General features: G+C 37.5%; 1 protein-coding gene across 9 annotated transcripts; it reads left to right on the forward strand.

Moving 5' to 3' along the window:
- The first annotated feature begins 977 nt into the window (after window positions 1-977).
- LOC105040326 (nuclear poly(A) polymerase 4-like) lies at window positions 978-19,632 on the forward strand. 9 transcript variants are annotated; one of them, XM_073252870.1, is made up of 12 exons: window positions 978-1,849; window positions 1,951-2,028; window positions 2,634-2,741; window positions 6,179-6,241; window positions 6,322-6,480; window positions 16,767-16,880; window positions 16,956-17,018; window positions 17,098-17,427; window positions 17,509-17,673; window positions 17,870-18,772; window positions 18,878-18,953; window positions 19,051-19,632. In XM_073252870.1, exons 1-11 carry the CDS (start codon window positions 1,727-1,729, stop codon window positions 18,902-18,904), a joined length of 2,133 nt encoding a protein of 710 aa, XP_073108971.1. In that variant the 5' UTR covers window positions 978-1,726; the 3' UTR covers window positions 18,905-18,953; window positions 19,051-19,632. The 9 variants fall into 9 exon arrangements, 7 of the variants coding, with proteins under 7 accessions (XP_073108971.1, XP_073108972.1, XP_073108974.1 ...); XM_073252871.1 differs by having other exon boundaries at window positions 18,878-18,934; XM_073252873.1 differs by having other exon boundaries at window positions 17,870-18,700.
- Window positions 19,633-22,811: the final 3,179 nt, after the last annotated feature.

The raw sequence follows: 22,811 nt of genomic DNA on the forward strand, positions 1-22,811 counted from the left end.
AATGGATGGAGAGCAACATTAAAATGGTTCAAAATATTCAAGGATCAAAGTTCGAATTTTTATAGTTTAGGGATCATCTAAAAAATTTGATATAATTTAAAGATTATAGACATAATTTATCTTTTTTTTTTTATTCTTAGAATGAAACAACTTGATTGACGTGCTAATACAATGTAACAGCCTAGTTTATTAGATGCCTACCGCCTTATGACTCATGGAGCAAGTAGTATGTCTGGAATCCTAGTGTATAGCAAACATGTTGAGTTAGCCGAGTTGGTGGAAGTAGATCTCTTCCTTTTCCAAGACATATCACCTACTTATCTTTATTTCCAGCTATTGGATTAGAGTTGATCTAAAGGCTAAAGATATCATGCTTTATTCTCAAAAAAAAAAAAAAAAAGATTATCATGCTTTTAAACTATTTGAGAATAGGCCTAATTATGGACTGGACTTGGATCCAAACAGTATCAAATTTTATGTAGATCTGACTTAAAACTTGATTAAAAATGAATAGAATTTAAATCTAAGGTCCCGTCCATGATCTGCTCTATTTTAGAGCATCTAAAATAATTTTGCCTCTCTTGACTCTTGCACCTTAGTTATCTATCCGCACGACTTTTATAGCAATTATTGAACGACCCAACGGCCCATATTGTGGGGAAAGGTGAATCATTCTTTTGCGCAAAAATGCAGCCCGGAACCACGCGGCCAAAGCTTGGCCACAGTTGACACCATATTTTTCTAGCACTACACCATCAGAAAACATTCGAAACTTCCAAAGTCCCATTCTCGTTCTTCCACCGTTTTCTAAACCAAACAAACAGCCCCTACACCCATCCAGTGGACCGCTCCAACAAAGGCCATTGAATCACGACCGTCCACACCTGTTGACGCTACGTTTTTTCCTCCCCCAAAAAAAAATAGATATTTTTGCCGCTATAAAAATATAAAATATCCTCCCCTTGCCCAGAAATACCTGTCCAGGCAGCCCAAAGCCTTCCCCGGTACCGCCTTTTTTTAATACTTATCCTGTCACGACGACTGCTTCCGAAAACCGCCGGAGAGCTCTCCAGAACCACTCCACTCCCCTACCCTCCTCCATTCTCTCTCTCTCTCTCTCTCCCCCCCTCCCTACCTCCCTCCCTCCGGCGTGCGGCATCTCCTTCCGGCGTTCGACCGGAAGATCTCAGCAGTCCAAGATCGATGCTTGCTGTCTGCTTTGATCCCTTGTTTTCTTTGAATTCTGTCTGTGTTTCTCTTCCAAGGTTGCAAATTTGGTTATGAGTCTGGATTCTGTGGTTTTAATTTCGATTCGCTTTTTTTTTTTTTTTTGATGATCGCGGGAACCTCGATCTCTGGATTCTTGGAGAATTATCGTGTTTTTTGTTCTGAAAAAAAAAAAAAAAGACTCGTTATTTCGGTCGTTATTATCGGTATCGAGTCAAGAAACGCTTTTCTCGATGATTCCGGGGATTAGGTCTTCAATTTCGAAGCTTCGTGTGTCCCTCTCACATCTTTCCGATTCTATAACAATCTTCTATGTGAGATTGTTCGATGGACATCTGAATTCTTTTTCGAGGTTTTGTTCTTCTTAATGATTAAAGAATCTTGAATTTCCCGTTAGAACTCGTTCTAAGTGGGTGCTTCGGCGGATTAGGCAGTTTCTTGATTTAGGTTTCGCCAGGAATTTTTTTATCCCCCCTTTAAGGTGGGGTGGAGGGGGGAGATGGGTAGCTTCGAGGTTGGTAGGGGGCCGCTGCAAGCTCAGAGGCAGTATGGTGTAACGAAACCAATCTCCACCGCTGGTCCAACGGAGGCAGATATCCGGAGAACCGTGGAATTAGAGAAAGTATGTTTCTTTCGCTCTTTCTTGCCTCATATATCAAGTAGCTTTCTTATTTTTGTGGGCATGCTTTTCTAATATGTTGTTTTCTCCCTCTCCGGTTACAGTTGTTGGTTGACTCCGGTCTATATGAGAACAAGGAGGAAACAGCGAAGAGAGAAGAGGTTCTAGGACAGATAGATCAGGTGACTTTTCTCGTTTATCTGATAGCTACATTCCCTTCCAAACATTAAAAGATACTATTTGTGGGGAATTTTGCTATCAATTGGGTTTCTACACAGGTTGTTCCCCTCTAATTGCGGCAGGTCTTATGATAGTTAGTATGCTATGATATTACATCAATGCCGAAGACTGTATTAGAATTTCACATAGTTATGTCTTATATGCTCTCCTGTTACAGATTTATAAAAATGAAACGAACATGAAAGAGGCCATGTGGTTATGTTGTTTTGATGGATTTCTTTCCACAAACACACGCGCACGTTATTTAGCTTTCCATAACAAGCAAATCAGTTCTCTTATGGGACAGAAATGGATAAATGCTTATGAACATGTCGCTGCTAGCAGTTCCTTTTTAACCTGTATTTTGTAGGATGTGATGTCTCGATGAGTCATTACCTTTTGTCTCCTTTCCTGTAGTCATAGGTTGTTTAATTTTTCTGTAATAATTTTTCCCAATTTAGCTGAAATGGATATTGTTGTTCTGCAATTTATACCCAATGCTGGAAATTTCTTGAATGTAGTTCTCCTGTTAACTGAAGATTTCATGTTTGATTGGTGGATATCTTAGATTGTCAAAAGCTGGGTGAGGCAGTTAACCCGCCAGAGAGGGTATACTAATCAAATGGTTGAAGATGCTAATGCCATCATTTTCACCTTTGGTTCTTATCGCTTGGGGGTAAGCTTGAAATTTATTCTGTCATAGTTGGAGGCCTTTTTCTTAAATTTCTTTTTATAACAGTTCCTTTAACTGTTTGGAGTTGGACTGATGTGAAATACCTTATGGATCATACAATATTGAGCTTTTAATATAAAGATGACAAACAATGTGGATGAAAGGATATTTGGTAAGTAGTAACGAAAATATGTATCTACTTGGAATTTTTAATACTGATATGTTTGTACTAGTGATGCTTTTTTTTTTTTTTTTTTAATAGTACTTGAACAATCAGTGGCATCAGGATCCCTGTCTTCCATTTTTGACTGATTTAACATAGTTAAGGCTATGGCTGCTGTTTTTTCTTGTCTTCTCCAACTAATGCAGTGCATTTCAACCTTGGACTTTGTCTCTGAACAATTGAATGAACAAGCTGCACGATATTGGTCTTTTCATTAAACAAGTTCAGAATCTATTGTGCATTTGATTCATTTTAGCATCTTGTAACATGAGAAAACGAAAGAGATCACGTCCCATGTCATTTTAGTTTGTGGTTGATTTCATTTCATGAGCTTCTGAACCATCCAGTCAGAGTTAGGGTTAAGTTTGGTCATACCTATCCTTTTCAAATCCTCCACAATTTCTATTATAGTTTTCATAACTAACTAACCATCCTCCACCCAGTAAACACAAATACACGTGGAGAGACAGAGAGGGAGAGGGGGAAAAGTGGGGAGGGGGAGAAGAACATTTTGCAATTTAATATCTTATGATGAATTATGGTGCACACTCCTACCCAGACAATATCTGTTTGTCTTTGTGTTCGACATATATCACCTAGCCTCTTCCTCATCACTTCATCTCAGCATTATAGTTTCATATTACCTGTGTTTCTCTTGTATGCACGTCTGATATTTTTATTTTATTTTTGCAGCACATACACACCCTTTTTTTCAATTTTTAATTGAACTATAGGAGTGAGGACAGGATCAATCCCATGTCTCTTGTATCAAGACAAGAGAATTTACCTTCTTGGTCATTTGGCACCCTTTGCATTGCGTACCCATTAATATTGTTCAACCTGTTTTTTTTTGTTTTTTTTTTTGAAAATAAAGAAAATAAAATGTCTCTGAGATTTAGGAAAAGAGTTCAATTAGTTGGGTCATAAATTTTGCTTGACAATATTAAAAATTTGGAAGTTTTGAAACAGTGGTTCAATATCTCAATATCCTTTTTCTCTTAAAATGAGACTTTTGTAAAATGTCTTATCTTTTGATATCAACTAGAGGAGCAATAATATCAAATCATAAAATACATCTTTAGATGCAAATATGGTAACCAGATGATGTCAAGTTCACTACATATGGATTTTGCCATCCTTCCTCCTTGTATTGTCTTTGCTTGGAATCTTTCTCCTGTTTTGTTGATAAGGAATGTGTCTCCATTTTTAAGTTTTGGGTTTTTGACTTGTGGCTTAGAGATAAATGTAGTTGTTCCCTGTGTAAAATTTTACCCTTGTCTAATTTTTCTTGCTTTGGGAGAGACTTTGGAGACCAATATGATAGATGGCCCTACTTGCCAGCTACTCTTCTGGTTTTCTTGGTAGCCCTTTTCATGTCAAAGGTTACTTTGTCCTGTAATTTTGAACCATTCACATAATGTTGATATTAAACTAAAAGCCAACAGTAACATGTTCTTGACCATTCAGCTGATTTCATATACATGGGACTAATTTTGTTTTCAACAGTGAATATAATAGTAGGTACCACTTGATTGACTCTATCATTTGAAGTAGACTGTATTTTCTTTCTGTTTTTTTTTTTTCTTCTAAAGATGTTTGTTAGATCAGATCTATTAAGAAAACCTATGTAAATTAATCTCTCTTTCAAATTTTAAGATATAAGAATGTGTTTGTCCTCTTTAGTTTTGTCCAACATTCTGATGGAAACACTAGTGGCCTTATTTCCATATTGTACAAAACTTTTCCAGTCTCATCTAAATGAGGTGTTTGTGCAACACTGGAAGCTTCATTTTCTTCACCCTGAGTAATTCAATGAGTGATGTCTTTTGTTGGAATTTTCTACCCTGTCAAGTTGCACCATGTTGGGCCTTATATGAAAACTACTGACCACTTCACATCCTTTTGACCAGTGCAAATTTGCAATGGCCATTTGAACATTTTGAAACTTGGCCTTGATTTTGGATGGGTAAAAATCAGTTTCAGTTGTGATAAAAACATTATGAATACCTTAGAAAATGGAAAATGCACAATTCAAGAAAACAAGGTGGACAACATTTAGAGTATGCTGTACCGTTCAGACCTTTGATTATATTGTTTTGGTTATCTGTGCATATGAGATCTTGTGTGTTTGTTTTCTTTTTCTGTCCTTCAAGTAAATGATTGAGCAATTATATTCCATATCATTTTTTTTCTATTGTATGATTTTATTGTTTTATGCATATCTGACAATAAAATCTAAATGTCTATCAAGTTAAATATCTAGCATAGGCAAGCCTATATCAAAAATTTAATCTTCTAAATCTCTCTGAACCCAATATGTAAATGTTTCCAATCCTTCACAGAAATTGCAATTGTCAAATTTATTCTCAATAATAATGCTTCTCCGAATTGAGAAGGTCAAAAACTTAGAATGAGTTGCCGTTGTCTGCCATATATTTGGAACATAGGAACGTATTAGCTAAATCTCTGCGACCAATCTGGCTTTTGGATCAGTTTGGCGAAAACTAATAAGTTTGTCTTTTGGTTTCAAAGTCTTGGCCAGAACTTCAAACCACGTGTACACCAATGTTAGTCTCTTTTCTGTGCTTGAAGGGGTTTAAAACTTGAATATAGATAGGTTGCCTCAAAATAGTTTTGTGGCCTATTGATTATTTAAATTGAGGTTGACCACAAGTGCCACGCATGTGTGGGAAAAGTGAAAAGTGCTGGATCATGCAGCATAAGTTTTGGGTACATGTACATGGATAGTATTCAACCTTTTGCTTTTGTGCTACCAGTCTTGTATCACACACTGGAAAACATGTCATTAATGTTTTCTCAAGTCTTGGCCTTTAATTTGTTGTCTGATGCAGACTAGCATAGATCATCTCTGTTCAAATGTTAGTTACCTGTGGAGAATAATTGGATAATGTTGATTTATGATTTATTTATTGTCTTGGAGTTCTGCCTCTGCTTCACCTTAATATCCTCACTTTGTACGATATATGCAGTTAGGCACTGGTGGTTCCTTAGTGCATGTTAACTACAGCTGTTTTTTTTCCCTTTCCCTTTAGATCATTAGGCTTAGTACATTATTCTTGCTAGTCGGTACCTTCTAAGAACTTCCATGTTAATTCTCCTAGTTCAACTTTAAGTACAGCTATACATTCTTACAACTTTGTTGCTTATCATTTGAAAGCTTGCATGAACATAATTCATATGTGAAATTTGTTGACAGGTGCATGGACCAGGGGCTGACATTGATACTCTTTGTGTTGGACCTTCATATGTTAATCGAGAGGTAATTTTAATTTGTTTAATCCATTGTTTTGACATTTGTATCTGTACCTAACTTCCGAGTTTGCTTACTCCTTTCGGCAGGACTTCTTCACTATACTGCATGACACTTTGGCAGGCATGGAAGAAGTGACTGAACTACAACCAGTGCCAGATGCTCACGTTCCTGTTATGAAGCTCAAATTTAATGGGATATCTCTTGATCTTCTTTACGCCAGTATCTCTCTCCTAGTTGTTCCAGAAGTAAGTTGGTTGCTGGAGATGTTTACACTGATTTTATTTTGGCACTTATCCCCAATTCATCTTGGCTTCACTATCAGAAGTTTTCTTTAATAAGGTTTTAAGGATCTGTTGCTCATTATAGTTTCATATAATTGATGGTCAAATTTATAGTTTTCTCAGATTGTTTCTCATCCCTGTCTTTTACCCTGTAGCCTTGGATGTGCTTCAAATTAATCAGTCTTCAATTTATGATTCGATGTATTTTGTGCTGGTTTTAAGTTTGTGATTTTCATTTGTACTTTAGTTTGAATGTTTTTAATGCTTCTTGTCATACTTTGTGGAAGGTTATCTCTACATTTATGTCATGGTCTTATGGTCCCCACCCCCACCCCCACCCCCCTGTAGGTGCAGGTTTCACAGCATTAACATGCCTGACATTGCTTAGAAACAACACTTTACAGTTTCTGAAGTAAAGGAAAAAAAATACTTCTTGAAAGAAACTGCATTTGGTAGTACTGCAAGCAAGGTTTGTGGACTCGGTATCGGAGTCCATGCACGCCGGCCGGCAGTACGAGTCGGTATGGATCCGGACCGACACAAACCGACATAGAGAAAAGAAGGGAATCGGAGGAGGAAAAGAGAGAGAAAGAAATAGAGAGAGGGGGGAAGAAAAAAAGAAGAGAGGGGAAGGAGTCGGAGGGGCCGTCAGACAGTCTTTAGCTGACCACCGTGGCCGTCGAACGGCGCAGTCTATGCGCGCGGTGCCGCGGGCATGAAATAGGGGTGATGTCCTTATTTCATGGGATTTTTTTAAAAAAATCTGAACTTAAGTGAAGCCGGCAAACTATTTGCCGGCTTCATGTTTTTTCTTTTTTAAAAAATAATTCAAAAAAAATGAAGCCGGCAGTGGGTTTGCCGGCTTCACTTGGGTTTGTTGGCTTCACTTAAGTGAAGCCGGCAAACCGATTGCTGGCTTCACTATTTATCGTATTTTTTTAAGCCAGCTTCACTTGGGTTTGCCGGCTTCACTTAAGTGAAGCCGGCAAACCGATTGCTGAATGAATAGAGTGAAGCCGGCAAACCAATTGCTGGCTTCACTATTCATCATATTTTTAAAAAAATACGATGAAGGAACAGGGACGGTAGCCCCTGTTCCACGGCCGCGGCTCCATCTGTGCAATTTCCTCCGCCCAATGGCCACAACGACCAGCCGACAAGCTCCAGCAACCCTCCCTCTGGTACATCACTCACCCTCACTCTATCTTTCTCGCTCATTTAAAAGTGCTATCGAACAATGGTTGAGTCGCGGAGGCTTTTGTGGCCCTTCGACGATCGCAGCGGGCCATCACTGGCCTCCAACGGCGTCCTCCTCTCTCTTCCTCTCCTCTTGTTTTCTCTTCCTCTCTTTCTCTCCTTTTATCCCTTGGCGCCAGCGTATGCCCCTTTCCAAGCTGGAACCGTTCCGGCTCTCCGTTGGTTCGATTCGGCACATCCCAAACTGTTCAGTTTGGGACGGTTCTTAAAACCATGACTGCAAGTAAAGTATTCCTTACACGAGCATGCGTTTGGTGCATCGCCAAGCAATCTTGGAAGGTAATGTGGATTGTCTTCAGGATAGATTGCCACCATTAAATTGTCAGTAATGTTGATTACTGTGTTTGGTACACACGATAATCTATCCTATACATTAAAGCGCATCCCTACGCTCTCCCAACATGCCACATGGCATGTTCGCTGATATATGCAATTGGAGCTGACTGTGCGCTGTCTCCATGTGCCATGTGGCATTCTCGTTGACTGTGCGCTCTCCCCACGTGCCACAAGTTCCCGTACACCTAAGGAAAAAAAAAAGAAACGACGGAGGAGAACAGGGCGTGGTGGATATGGGATTAGGTCTAGAGAGGGAGAGGGGAGAGGAGAGCTTTAGAGTAGATTTGGGAGGTAATTAAAAGAGGAATGGCTTGATGTGACAGGCATGTAACATGTCAGTGTACTGTTCAGTATTGGAAAAGAAAAAAAAAGTATTGTAGAGACCACGGACGGTGGCTGTGCGCGGCAGGAGAAATGGTAGGGAAGGTGGATTAGAAAGAAAAAAAAGAAATGGCAGGAGGAGAACAGGACGTGGTGGACATGGGATTAGGTCCAGAGAGGGCAAGGAGAGAGGTGAGCTTTAGAGTAGGTTTGGGAGGTAATTAAAAGAGGAATGGTCTGATGTGACAGGCATGTAACATGTCAGTGTACTGTTCAGTGTTGGAAGAGGGAAAAAAAAGTATTGTAGAGTCTGTGGACGGTGGCTGTGCGTGGCGGGAGGAGTGGTGGGAAGAAATGGTAGGGAAAGTGGATTAGACGGGGCATTTATTTGTGGATGACAGAGCGTATGGAGAAATTGTGTTTAAGAAGGGTTTTGTGGGAGTTGCTGGCCCAGTTGGTCGGGTTGAGGTTCCAAGGTGGGTTTTCAGTTAATTCTAGATTTTTTTCTTTCTTTGTTTTTTTTTTGCTCATTATATGTTTCAATTTATTGTTAGGTGCACAGTAAGAAAGGATTGTTTGAGCAAGGATTGTTTTAGCGAGGGAGTTCATGACCAGAGCGGGATTAGATAATTTTTTTTTTATTCCCCATCAGCATTATGTAATTTTAGCATTGTATGAGAAATCTAATTTTGTTTCTCACTAGCTACAAAAAAGGGTTGCTGTTTTGCTAACAATGGCCTTTCACTCCTTATTTTATGACATCATTTAGGGGAGGGGCGGTCAGAGGTTGAGAGAGGGGCCGTTAGAGGGTCCGGGCACAGTTGCTACTGCAGTGCAGTAGCCTTGCTGTGCCAAAAAAAATTTTGGAGCACGGTTGCTGCTGTAGTGCAGGAGCCTTCCAGTGCTCATGAAGTTGGACAAAGGTTGCTGCTATCCATGATGTTTTGTAAACACGAAAAAAATCTCAAACGCAAGGGTTCGGGTATGGTTGCTGCTGTGGTACAGCAGCCTTCCTATGCTAGAAGAAAAACAAAGAACTGGATCATGGCTAAACGAGAAGATAGAGTGCTGATGGGTAAAGAGGAGATGGCTGAACGAGAATGCAAATGGGTTTAAGATACGGGTCCGATAAAAGTTATGTAAATGGGTTTAATAACGGGTATGTAAATGGGTTTAAGATACGGATCTGGTAAAGGATCCAGATTCATAAATGGGTTTGGATTTGTCGATGGGTTTAGGTTCGCGGGCATGGATACGAGTCCGATGGAGGATCCGGATTCGTAAATGGGTTCGGGTTTGTGGATGGGTTCGGGTCTGCAGGTATGGGTTAAGATTAATGTGGGTTTAGACTCACGTTTCTGGATCAGGATCCAGTTGCATATAGGGTTGGGCTGGACATGGGCTTATGGGTTTGTGGGCTTGAGTTGGGTTAGATTATGGGTTGGGCTTGGGGTACATAACATTTTGGATCTAGGCTTTAGGCTTTTGGATTATAGCCCATGGTATTGGTCATGGGTTAGGCCTTTGGACCTGGGCTCAGACCATTGGTTAAAGCCCAATGAGTTGGGAGTGGGATATGGATCAGCCTGTAGGGTGGGCCTAAGGTATACAATTTGGGCTGGTATTTGGCTAACCCAAATGCTGAATTCTAATCCTAACCCTAGGGAAGGAGAAACCCTAACCCTAGCTGCTGTCAGAGCATGGATAGTGGAATATCCGGTTGAGAGGACAAGGGGGTGTGGAAGAGGAAAAAGGGAAAAATGAGGAGATCAATCTAGGAAAAAAGAGGAAATAAGCGAAAGAGGAAAAGCAGAACTGAAAAAAAAAAAGGGCAGAGAGAGGGGGAAGAGGAGGGCTTACCATGAGGTGGATTGAGTTGTCGATGACCTCAAGGGCCGTCAAGATCAGCGGCAGTCCCTCATCGAACCGGACATCAACAACGGCACTGATCACCTCACACACATCTTTCCGCCGGTGCCAGCGGTGGAGATCGGTGGAAGGGACGGCAGAGACGACGACGCTGGTTGTCTACTCGACGGGACGATAGAGGAGGAAGCTCGTGGGAGAGGAACTGGGAGTAGATAGTGGGGGACGAGGGGCGGAGAGGGTGGGCCGCGTCGTTGGGGAGCAGCGAACGGAGGAGCGAAGGAGGGAGGAAAGAACCCAGTGGGAGGGCATGGGGCCGATCTAGAGGCTAGCGTTTGGGGATCGAGAGTGGGGGAGCGGTGGGGGAGATCAGTGGAGGAGACCAGGGAGGAAGGGACTGGTTGTATACTCGATGAGGTGGGCCACACCATCGGGGAGCGGTAGGTGAAGGAACGAAGGAGGGAGGAAAGGATCCGACGGGAGGCCATGGGGCCGATCTGGGGGCTAGCCCATGGGAGAGGAACGGGGAGGAGAGATTGTGGGAGGAGGGGTAGAGAGAGTGGGCCACGTCACCGGGGAGCGACGGACTGAGGAACAAAGGGGGCTAGGGTTTGGGGATCAAGAGTGGAGGGGGGTAGGATCTAGGGTATAGAGAATGAGTTAGAAAATTCTGGATGAAACTTTTAAAAAATATATATTTTTGCAAAAAAAAAATATTCTACTTATTATTTTTACAGGGCAGTCCACCATTTCATTGTAATTACAAAAAAATCTTAAATTATAAAAAAAATATGTTTTAAAAAATTATTAATAAAATTATGTTAAATTTAGGCAATATACACAGATAAAAAAATATTATTTATTTTGAAAAAAAGGTTTGCATAGATTCCAAAGTTATGGTAGCATTTTCAATAAATTTTTTTTAGTGACTAAAAAAATATTTTCTAGCAGTAAAAATATAATAATATAATATATAATATTCATCTAATACTACAATAATAATATAATCGTATAATATATCTATATATAATAATATATACAAATATAATATAATATATTATACTATATTATTGTATATAATGGTATAATACTATGATAATATAATAATATAATATGTTATTATATATAATAATATATATTATATTATGTTATATTAATATAAGATATTGACATAATATACATAATATATTATAATATATTGTAATAATGGTATAATAATATATGATAATATTAACATGATATATTAATATATTATAATATAATAAAATAATATTATATTATAGTATATTGTATTAACATAATATACTATATAATAATATTTATATTAAATATTACAACATATTATTATAGTATAATATAATATCCTATATTATTATAATATATAATTATTATATATGATAATGGTTATAATATATTATAATAATATAGTAATGTATAACAATATAATAATATAATTTATTATTATATATTATAATATAATAATATAACAATATATTATATCAATTATTATATATAATATATTTATATAATAATAATATAATATGTTTAATATGTAATAATTTATATTAATATACTATAATATATTATACTATATTGTTATACATAATAATATTGTATAATAGAAATTATATTATATTAATATGTTATATTAGTATGATATAATATAATATAATAATATAATATAATAATATTATATCATATTGATATAAGATATCATAATATGTAGAAAATGTTATAAGATATATTTTGAAAAAAAAAGTTGCATAGATTTCAAAGTTGTGGTAGCATTTTTAATAAAAAATAAATTTTTATGGTAAGTAAAAAAATATTCACTAGCAGTAAAAATATCCATGAAAATTAAATAATTTGATTATAAATATTGGATTAAACCATCATTTATTAGTAAGTTATATTCTGCATTATAAAAGAAAAAAAAGAAAAATAGAATGTTAACTATGTAAAAAAATGTGTTATAGCTCTTTGTGTTTTAGATGTAGATATTTTTTTTGTTTTGATGATTTAGAATGTATATGATATTTTTCTAATTTTTTTGTATATTTATTATTGAAAAATGATAATTGTAAAAGGGACTCCTGTAGCTATAAAGAGTATAGAGCAACGGGCATGTATTGAATAAATATGATGAGGAAATGAAAACCCGCTGCACAGCGTAGGTCAAAGACTAGTGTTGCAGTAAAATTACTAGAAATCTTGATTGACATGTTTGGTATGACAATCAAATTATCAGTAATGTAAAATCAAATTTTCGAAATACCCCTAATAATTTTATCCCGATGCTCTTTTTTTTCCTGATGAGAAGTAACAGGAGTGATGTGGGTATGGTGATGGCGCGAAGAAGTAGCGGGCTAAAGGGTGTGGGAAACCGCAAGCACTGGGGGGGTGGGGGGGCCGATGCATGTGGAGCCATGGAGGTGGTGGGGACAGGCATGGAGGAGCCATGGAAGGGTGGTGGGGGACAAAGGTGGAGGAGTCGCGGGCAGACGAAGGGTGATGGAGGAGCTGCGGGTCAGAGGTGGGGGGGAGGGAGGGTTGGGCAATGGGTTTTGTGTGATTTTTTTGAGGGATAATTTTATCCAAAATTTTTATTGCAACATTGCCAAAGAAGTGGTAATCTGAATGGCCGTCCCTTCTCAAGGCAATCTACATTACCTCCCATGAGGCAATCTAGATTTTCAAGAAAATCTGAATTACCACCCAAAAAGCATACCAAATACAGTAATCTAGATTACCATATTAAATTGCCAGCAATCTGGATAGATTGCCAGCTACCAAATGCAACCTAGGAGATTTTAAAAATAAATTGCCTTTTGGCTTACACTTAATTGAAGCACCAACCTTGTTTTCCATAAAAGTAGTGTTTTGCCTCACTTAAAAGCAGATATATAGTAGGTGCATAGAGATTGTAGTTTTTGCATTTAAGTACTCATTTAATCAACTCATTATGGATGGAAACCAAACCCTGATTCATATCTTTTGTGCATGTTAAAATTCTCAATCTACACCTAGATTTTAACAAAATTGGGCTTAAGTCTTCTGGAATTAGATCCTGGGGGTACTTTTATTATATTTGTTAACCAAAAATCAATTAAGTGCAGAAGCGCTATCATGATTTTCCTGCCATGCATGCTCTTTATAAGCTTTTGCTGTGTTACTTGCTAGTAGTTCCATGTTTCTCTTCCATTCTGATGAATCTTAGTTTCTTTCACAAGGTCTGTGGCATGATAATGCTTCACATAGATAAGTTGTAGCGTTTGCATAAGGCCAAGATCATAATCATCAGAAAGCTATTTCTAAGGTTCATAACCACCATATTAGGGTTTCTTTTAGTTAATAAAGTCAGAAACTACTGCTATGTAATGTTGGGAATGCAATGATTCCAATTTAGAAATTATTTGATGGGCCTTCTAAGAGGAATGGCAGTCACTTTTGCTATGCATTTCTGATATCGAATTGACTAAAATGATTCTGTGATGGAGAAGTTTTGCTATGTGTACAATAAAAATTAAAGAAGAAGACAGAAAGAGGGGAAGAAGAGTTGTTAACTATGGACCTTTGGAGGTGTTTTGGTCTCGCTTGGGAGAGAAATCTCATTATGACCAGGCTTTATTATTTATATCCATTTGTTTTCTAGGAAAGCACTCCTACAATGTGAACCAACCGTGAAATCTCAATTCAACTATTGCCGGGCCTCTGTGTTGGTACATCACCATTTGTTATCTTTTTGTCCGGTTTTTGTTTACCTTTTCAATACTTGAATCCTTTCCCAACACCTTTCAGCTCTATTCTATTGTCAATTCAGAAGTCTTTACCTTTGACTCAACCAGGTTTCTACTTTTTCTCAACCTGCTAGTGGGCTTGAACCATTCTGATGAGATTCTAGCAATCTGTTATTTCAGATCCTACCTCCATAAAATCCTAAGAAATCTTGATCAACCGATATGCTACTGAAGCACCCATCGGTTACTTGACTTTGGAGCCATATCAATCAGTTTAGCATGGTCTGCTTCGTCTAGGTTATGGATGTCAGATTTTTTTGCTACATCAAATGTCAGTAACTGGAAAAGTTTCATCATAATCGTGGCCATGGAAGTCTGACTTCCATTGGGGTTTTTGACTCTGCAATGAAATGGGATCCTCATAAAGATTTTAGCACATTGCAGTTAACTGTGAATGACTCTCTTGTGTTCATAGTCTGCCAATCAATCTATAATCATCAAGAAAAAGATGAGTTGACTAATTAACTTATTCATCCACCTTGTGATGCACCACTGCCAGATTGTTCCGTAGACAACAAAACCAGTTCTGTATTCATGACTACATCAGACTGTATCATCTGACTGCCTTTATCATTTCATTGGGCCAGAATAGCAAAGGTCGGTGGGTTGCTATGTGGTTGACAAGGAAACCTCTGCAAGGATCACTTGTGAAAGAATTTTACTAGTTGAATAATAGCATTTAACACAGGTACTTACCACATGTTATGCTGAAGTAGCAGGTTATAGCTGATGCTAGCAAAGGATGTCTGATTTGTATTAAGTGTTTGTTTTAAATATCTAAACTTGTTGCTTCTTTTTAAGTTTGCATGTCAAGAAAAAGTAGATATGGGAGCCGGCTGTTTAAAATTGCCTTTGGGAAGAATATTGCAGTCCTGATTTTGCATGCCAATAGTGGATTATTATCTTTTGTGGACTCATTTAATCAAATGCCAAGAGCATATTGAAGACATGGTGGTACACTGCGAAGTACAGGCAATTGAGAAACTATGAATTTTGTTTGCCTCATTAATATATTGAGATGCAACAGAGTAAAGCTGTTGGAGATCAAATCATGATGGTCAGGAACGTGGTTGGATCTTTCTAAATAAGAGGTAGATGATGCAAAATCTTGAACATCATAGAAAAAGAAGGATGAAGAAGAAAGAGTGGATAGATAGAAAAATTTCAAACTTCACATGACCTGGAGAAGCTATGGAGTCCTCAACTGACGAAATGTAATGTTTGCAGTTGTCTTGCCATGGTTAGGATTTAGGGAGAACCGCTCTTGTGTGGTGCCTGCTCATCTTTGACCTATTGTTGCATTCTTCCTTTTGTCTTATTTATCATTTGTAACAAGTTTTTCTTGCTGCTAGGTCATGAATTTAGCTGTTTATGCAGTTTTGACCAAACTTTTGACCTACAAGCTTCTTATTGATTTGCTATTTTCCATTTTTTGCATCATTTCTTTTTGTAAGCTTCTATGGCTTTTCCCCTATTTGCTCAACACTCTGGTCATACCCTATCCACTTGTTCTCTCTTTTTGCCTGGAAATATCGTAGCTTTGAGACATCGGTTTCCTTTCTCCTTTTTTTTAGAAAAAATTATGTTGTTTACCATGGGAGGGGTCAGTGTGTGAGTGTTGAGATGCTAAAGGAGATGATGCTTTACTCTCTCTTTTTTTTTTTTTTTTTTTAAAGAGGTTAAGGGATGATGTTTTCCTCACCTGTATCTTATGTGTCTTGTCATGATTGATTGTCATATTCATTTTGGTGAGTTTGGTTTTTATCTGCCCAAGATGTTCCTTCGGTATTTGACCTTTTGATAATGATAATTCAAACTCTTTTTTTCTTTTTGGTAACTGTTATGCTTCTTTTTGTCACTCCATTTATAGTTGAACTAACCTTCTCTTTTGCTGGCAAAGGACAATGTAAACTAATGTTTGTGAGGTTCATTTGCATTTTCTGGGGTGAATTAAAGGATGAGTAGTAGTCTGCTTGATATTAAACTGATAAAACATGCAGTCAAATAGATGTAGCAACCATTGATGCTTCTTTTGATGCATACCTTTGTTTATTGTATTGTTTATGGGAAACTAATTGTTATTGAGCTTCCAATGGAAAATTTATTTCATCATGATAGGCATCCAACTAATTATATCTTGCTTTAAAAAAAAAAAAAAAATCTTTAGCCCTTGTGAGCAAGTTTCATTAAGCATCTTCCAAGTCTTTGTTATATTCATTTCTTTGTGAAGATGAGTTGCATCTTTTTGTGCTTTATTTTTTTCAAAATATCATCTCCACTAGTTGGTTTGTTCTCCATCATACCCCTTTAGAATCTCTTCAACACTTACATCTGTGGGCAGGAAGGAGGACCATATAACCTGTGTTCTGGCATCCTAGAGCTTTCTGGGATGAAGAGTAACTTATTATACTTGATGCAATCTTGGAGCCTCATCTAAAGTGATTCTAAGAATTATTTCAGTTGGTTGCAAGGGACTTCATCAATTGAATAAGCCATAAAATAGTTATATTTTGCCTAGAGGCTGTATACTACTTGTTTTTTCAAAATTTATATTAAGAATCTGTGGGTGATATTATGTCAATACTTAAATGCCTCATGTAAGTGATACCTGCCTTTTTCTTGTTTGTTATGTTTTTAATATAATGGTTATTTCTTGTACTAACTACCATGCAGGATTTGGACATCTCTAATAGATCAGTTCTTTACAATGCTGATGAATTCACTGTTCGAAGTCTGAATGGCTGCAGAGTGGCAGACCAAATTCTTCGACTTGTCCCCAGTGTTGAGGTACTATTTGTAATATTGTATGTTTTAATAGCAGATTGCAGCATTACTTTTCTGAAACATTTATGTTCTTCATAGCATTTCCGGATGACTTTAAGATGCATAAAGTTTTGGGCAAAGAGACGTGGTGTTTATTCAAATGTAAGATTTCTCTGCTCCCTAATGGCAAATTTCTCATTTTTGTTTCTTTCTCTAATATGTTTTAGGTATCTTTTCTCAGGTAACCGGTTTTCTTGGGGGTGTCAATTGGGCTTTATTGGTTGCTCGTGTTTGCCAGCTATATCCTAATGCTGTACCCAGTATGCTAGTTTCCCGGTTCTTTAGAGTTTATACACAATGGCATTGGCCAAATCCTGTGATGCTTTGTCCAATCGAGGAAGATGAACTTGGGTTTCCTGTTTGGGATCCTCGTAAGAACCCTCGGGACCGAACACATCATATGCCAATAATTACACCTGCATATCCTTGCATGAACTCTAGCTACAATGTCTCCTCAAGCACCTTACGTGTCATGAACGATCAGTTTGATATTGGTAATAGAATATGTGAGGTATGAAATTTATGGTTTTATTGAGGCAGGCATTTTGTAAATACATACTTCTGCTTCACTTGTTTTTTGCTGTGTTCTCAGGAGATTGAGCTCAACAAGTCTTGTTGGAGTGCTTTGTTTGAACCTTACCTTTTCTTTGATAATTACAAGAACTACCTTCAGGTTGACATATTTGCTGCAGATGCTGATGATTTGCGTCTATGGAAGGGATGGGTGGAATCTCGACTGAGGCAGCTGACTCTGAAGGTAAATTCCATGCTTTTGGGGTTCTCTCCATAACAAGGCGAAGTTCTTTCCAACCCAGTGCTTGGTAATCTCTGTAATTTGGCATGGGGGTGTGGTACACACAGGATATTTTAATCCTCTGCTGCTTGTCAGCTATATATTAGGTCTACACTAATGATAGTTTCTTTCATCATTCTTTTATTTGGGATTTTGACAGATAGAGCGGGACACTAATGATATGTTGCAGTGTCACCCATATCCCAATGAATACATGGATGCTTCGAAACAGTGTTCGCACTGTGCCTTTTTCTTGGGTTTGCAAAGGAAACAGGGGGTGAGAGTTCATGAAGGACAGCAGTTTGATATACGTGTAACAGTTGATGAGTTCAGGCATTCGGTTAACATGTACATGTTTTGGAAGCCAGGAATGCAAATCTTTGTTTCTCATGTTCGTAGGAGGCAGATTCCTTCTTTTGTGTTTCCAGAAGGGTACAAGAGATCTCGACCCTCTAAACTTACAGTCCAGTTGAAGGCAGAAAAATGCAGTGATGGAGTTGATGATTGTGAGTGTGGCTCTTTGGGTGGACGGTGCAAAAGAAAAAGGTTTGCCATAGATGATGCAGAACCAAAAAAACCACAAAAACAGGCATCCGTTAGTCCTAATCGACTGTTGTTTGGTTCACCTGAAGTTGCGAATGGTGGTTCAGGAGGAACAGAGAGTACCTGTCTGGATATGGAGACATCCCCTGATGCACAAAATTCTGATATGGACCTGGATAAAAACTCGGTAGACATTGTTCAGCATGGGTCTTGGAATTATCTTAAAATGGAGGAGTTTGCTCCTACTGGTGTTAGTAAATACTCTGAAGCTCAACTGCAGCAGAAACAATTTGAAGGCAGGAAGGATGTCGTGAATGATATTGGCAGCAGTTTAGATGAGGAGGTGGCCCTCTTAGAGAAGCAAGCGGAAGGGGACAAGAACAGTGAGAAAACTGATTCTAGTGGCAGTCAGGAAGTCTCAACAAGGCTTCACGAGATAGCTACAGAGGTGGGCCTCTTGGAGAATGAGTGCTTAAATGGACATGGAGTTTTTCAGAATGGCCTGCTGGAGGAGTTAGGGGTCTGGCGTCTAATTCCTGCTGCATGTCTATATTGCATTGCAAGTTGCTAATGTAGTACTTATTCGTTGACTGACTCTTTGCCCCCACTTTTTTTGCATGTGTAGCCAAATTCTGCGCCTGCGATGACCTAGGATGCTGATGGAGGAATGACTTCAGAACATGTACAGAAACAGCGCTAAGGCATGCATTTACTTTGAATTTCAAACTCGTCTATTTTGTGCTGTGTTATCTTTTTACTGTTCTACTTGGTTGTTTTTGTGTCTGTTTGTCATGGCAGGTTGAATTTGAGCTTGACTTCTGCATGAGGGTACGATTGTAGGGTGCGTTCATGAATAAGTTGGGTGGGGCGTATAAAGCATGATGATTTGGAGGATAACGGGGATTAGGAACGCTGCAACATTGTTAGCGGGTTAAGGTTTTTTGGGTGAAGTTTTCGTGTGCCACATGGTTTGGTGGATATCACGAGACTTTGCTGTGTGAGCTGTGGGACCTGATGGCTGAGTTCTCTGAAATGGTGGACCTCTTAGGATTTTCTTAACAAATGGCAGTCAGTTTCTGGTTTAGTGATTTGTTCGAATGTGCGTGCTTATAAATTTAGATGTCGCATAGATCAGGTGCAGGGGGATTAGTTCTGTGGGGCTGGCGTCCTTTCTATGACCTCTCATGTCCTTGTATGAGGATGTCTTTGCGGAGGGGCGGGCTGTTGGGAGAGGCGGGGTTCAAAAAAGAGGTACTGGGTTTTAGGATTAGGTTAGTTTCTTCCATTTCCTTTATTTTTTTCCTTTAAAAACATTTTCATCTTCGTAGCAAACTGCTCTTTCTGTAATACAAGATCTTAAATTGGCATATCTTCTGTCAATCTGCTTGTTCTCTTGTGCATCTTCAGTCAGACTCGAGCCAGGTCTAACCTTAGCTCAGCTTATTTTATGGTCGAGCTGCAGCTAGCTTGTTTAATTTTTAGTTGGGCTCGAGATTATTTGGAACTTTGTCTATATAACTAGATTATACTTTGATCATGGTTAATGGGTGGAATGGGTTGTATTCTACATTGTCTATCTTAATTTAGTATAAATAAATACAAAAATAATTATTTATGGATCACAATGTGTGTCGTATGTATGTATTAATTAGGATGTTGCCAAAAAACCCTTTTATTTTGCAAATTGAATACTGTTTTACATTTTTTAGGTTTCATGGAAATAAAATTGCTTAGCCTGTTCTGTCTAGAATTTTATCTTTCTACGTTGCCAATGTTTAAAACTTGCACAAGATTTTGATACCGTTTACATTAGTTTCGAATAAGGTGTACGCAGTGGATAGAGTTCAAAACTATATATAGCATGATAACTAGTTTATTATATTGATAAATAATAAATATATTGATAAACGGCTAGTATTATAACTTGTTAGAGCACAATAAATGGCTTTAAAGCTAACATATTGTAGAACTTGCAAAAGGTCTATGCAAGATTTTTAGTACACTAACTATATTTATGTGCTCAACTATTCATACCTTTGTGAAAATTTCATGTAGAACTTGTGCAATTTAAACTAGCATTGTGAGTTAGTTAGTGTGTAATGGAGCTTCTAACTTTTATTGACATCTATTTGACTAATTAAGTCAGCATGTTGAAAATTTGTACAAGTTTTTAACATCTTTTGCACAAGTTTTAGACGTGGTTGCAGTTCAGAAATGTCATAAAATTCATCAATAATAGATGTATGGAATAAGGAACTAATGTCGTTACTCATCAGAGAACAAGTGGAATGCAAAAATAGCAACCATGCATAAGACCCATGAAGATTTTCTATTTTCCTAAAATCAATTTTTCATTTTTGCAAATTTCATTCAAAACTTGTACAGTCTATGCCAACGTAATACATTGGTGGGATGGGGCGGAAGGTGTAGGGGCAATTGTGTTGTTAGTATCAAAAATTTGTACCAAATCTATAAAAATAGAACTTCAGTATCGGGCCTGCAAATTGAAAAGTGACCATATCTTTCTTCCGTAATTCTCTTCATATACTAGTATTTTGAACTGATTCAGTCCGAGCTCAAGTAAGTTATGCTTAGTTCTAGATCAGCTCATTTCTTAATCAAGTGAGCTGAACTCAAGCCAGCTTATAAATAGCTTGCTTTTATGTCAGCCCTGGTTCGAGTATTTATGGAATCGTATGCATGTGACTATGCTTGAAATACCATGGAGCATGGAACCCAAATGCACTGGAGGGACTTAATTGTTTTATGGAAAGGAAAGTTGTGCCTATGGTGACTGGTCTTTAGTTGGCATTGATTAGTCATGCGTATTTTTTAGTGCATGGGTTTAGGAAGCATCATAATTTGCAAATGCAGTCGGTTTCTCCCCTAGAATTATGATGTGTAGAATAGGTAATTCGAGTGAATAATTATTCTTTGTTAAATATTTATGGTGAATTATATGTGAATGCATTTAAACTCTTTTTCCTTCTTTTACCACCCCCACCACAACGGCCCCCCATCTCCCCCCCCCCCCCCCCCCACACACCAAAAAAAAAAGAACTCTTTCTTTCTTCTCCCTTCATTCTTCATTATCGGAATTTGTATCAAGGTTTTAACCAGCATCAACTGTAACCCGTTATGCATCATTATGAATGTTATAGTAACTTTTATTTGTCTCAAAATGTTACTTTCGAATTTTTGATATTAAAATACTTTGTAAAATAAGGACTGTTGTAATGTTATTATAATGGCTAGTAATTAAAGAATAACAACATTATCTTTTCCTTCGCTTATCATTAGATAAAATAATAATTATTATATTTTGGATCGTACAACCAATGTTAAGAAAATTTTGCGGTAAAAAATTGTTTGAAAAATATTATTTTATTGAAAAGAATGTATAAGCGAAAGCAATGGTCATTATTTATATTATAATGTCCCGTCGCTGTAGAAAATAATAAAAAATAACTGTCGTTATAATTTTTTTACGTTATTTATCTCGATAACGTAAAGGGCAGTGGCTGAAATCACTATAAAGGCTCCTATCATGGTTATGGCACCAATATCTAAATCCTTCAATTGGAAAACGTCAGACCTCACCATCATTATCGTTTTCTATATGTATGTTTGTAGGTATGCATGTACTGCTCTGGTTTAGTTCTCATAGTGGAAGTATCGAGTTGTATAGAACAGACTTCTATCAGGTGCAATAACCAAAGAACGAAGGAATATAGTGTCAAAAATCTTATTTCTCATAAAAATCGATTGTAATTTAATTAAATTAATAAATAAATATAATATTAAATCAATTTAAAATGATATATTAAATTAATCTAAAATTTATAGATCAGAGGCATGTAGTGCACTATCTTAAGGTGATTTCCGACCTTTTTGCAGGATCGGATTTGAAAAAATTTGTCCCATGATACAACTAAAGATCTTCCCAGTGAGCACGACTATGGAGAGGATAATAGAGCCTTGACCTAGTAGATGAACGATCAAAGGATCAAGAAAAAATTTTGAAGAAGGAAACACCGGTGGAGAAGATGAAATGACATCAGAAGGGAGGAAAGAGCGAGTATTTTTCTGCTCCTAAACCCCTCCACCACATGATCATTTTATAAGTCTACGGACTAACTAGTCCAACGATAATCTCGTAATAATTCAATCTAAACGGACGAAAAATAACTTAATCGATCGCAAAACGGACGGAAATAACTTAATCAATTGTAAAATAAATGGAAACAACTTAATCGATCGCAAAACGGACGGAAACAACTTAACAAATTTCAACAGATAAAATATAATATTTGAAAAATAAAAAAATAAAGATTGGAGAAATAAAATGTAAGCCCTATCATGCCGCAGACGCTGGCACGACGGGACACACCCATGCTAGTCGGACCGGCCGTGCGTGCATGTTCATAGGCTCAAGAGAAGAGTCTTCAAAATAAATCTCTTTCTTTTTTTTTTTTCAATGTAGGACTAAATTTCATGGAAGCTAGAGATTTGGTTAGAAATAGATGGAGAAAATTTTGAGTTTTCAATTTTCCTTCAAA

Source organism: Elaeis guineensis, chromosome 2 (assembly GCF_000442705.2).
Source record: "Elaeis guineensis isolate ETL-2024a chromosome 2, EG11, whole genome shotgun sequence".
In the NCBI taxonomy this organism is placed as follows: domain Eukaryota; kingdom Viridiplantae; phylum Streptophyta; class Magnoliopsida; order Arecales; family Arecaceae; genus Elaeis; species Elaeis guineensis.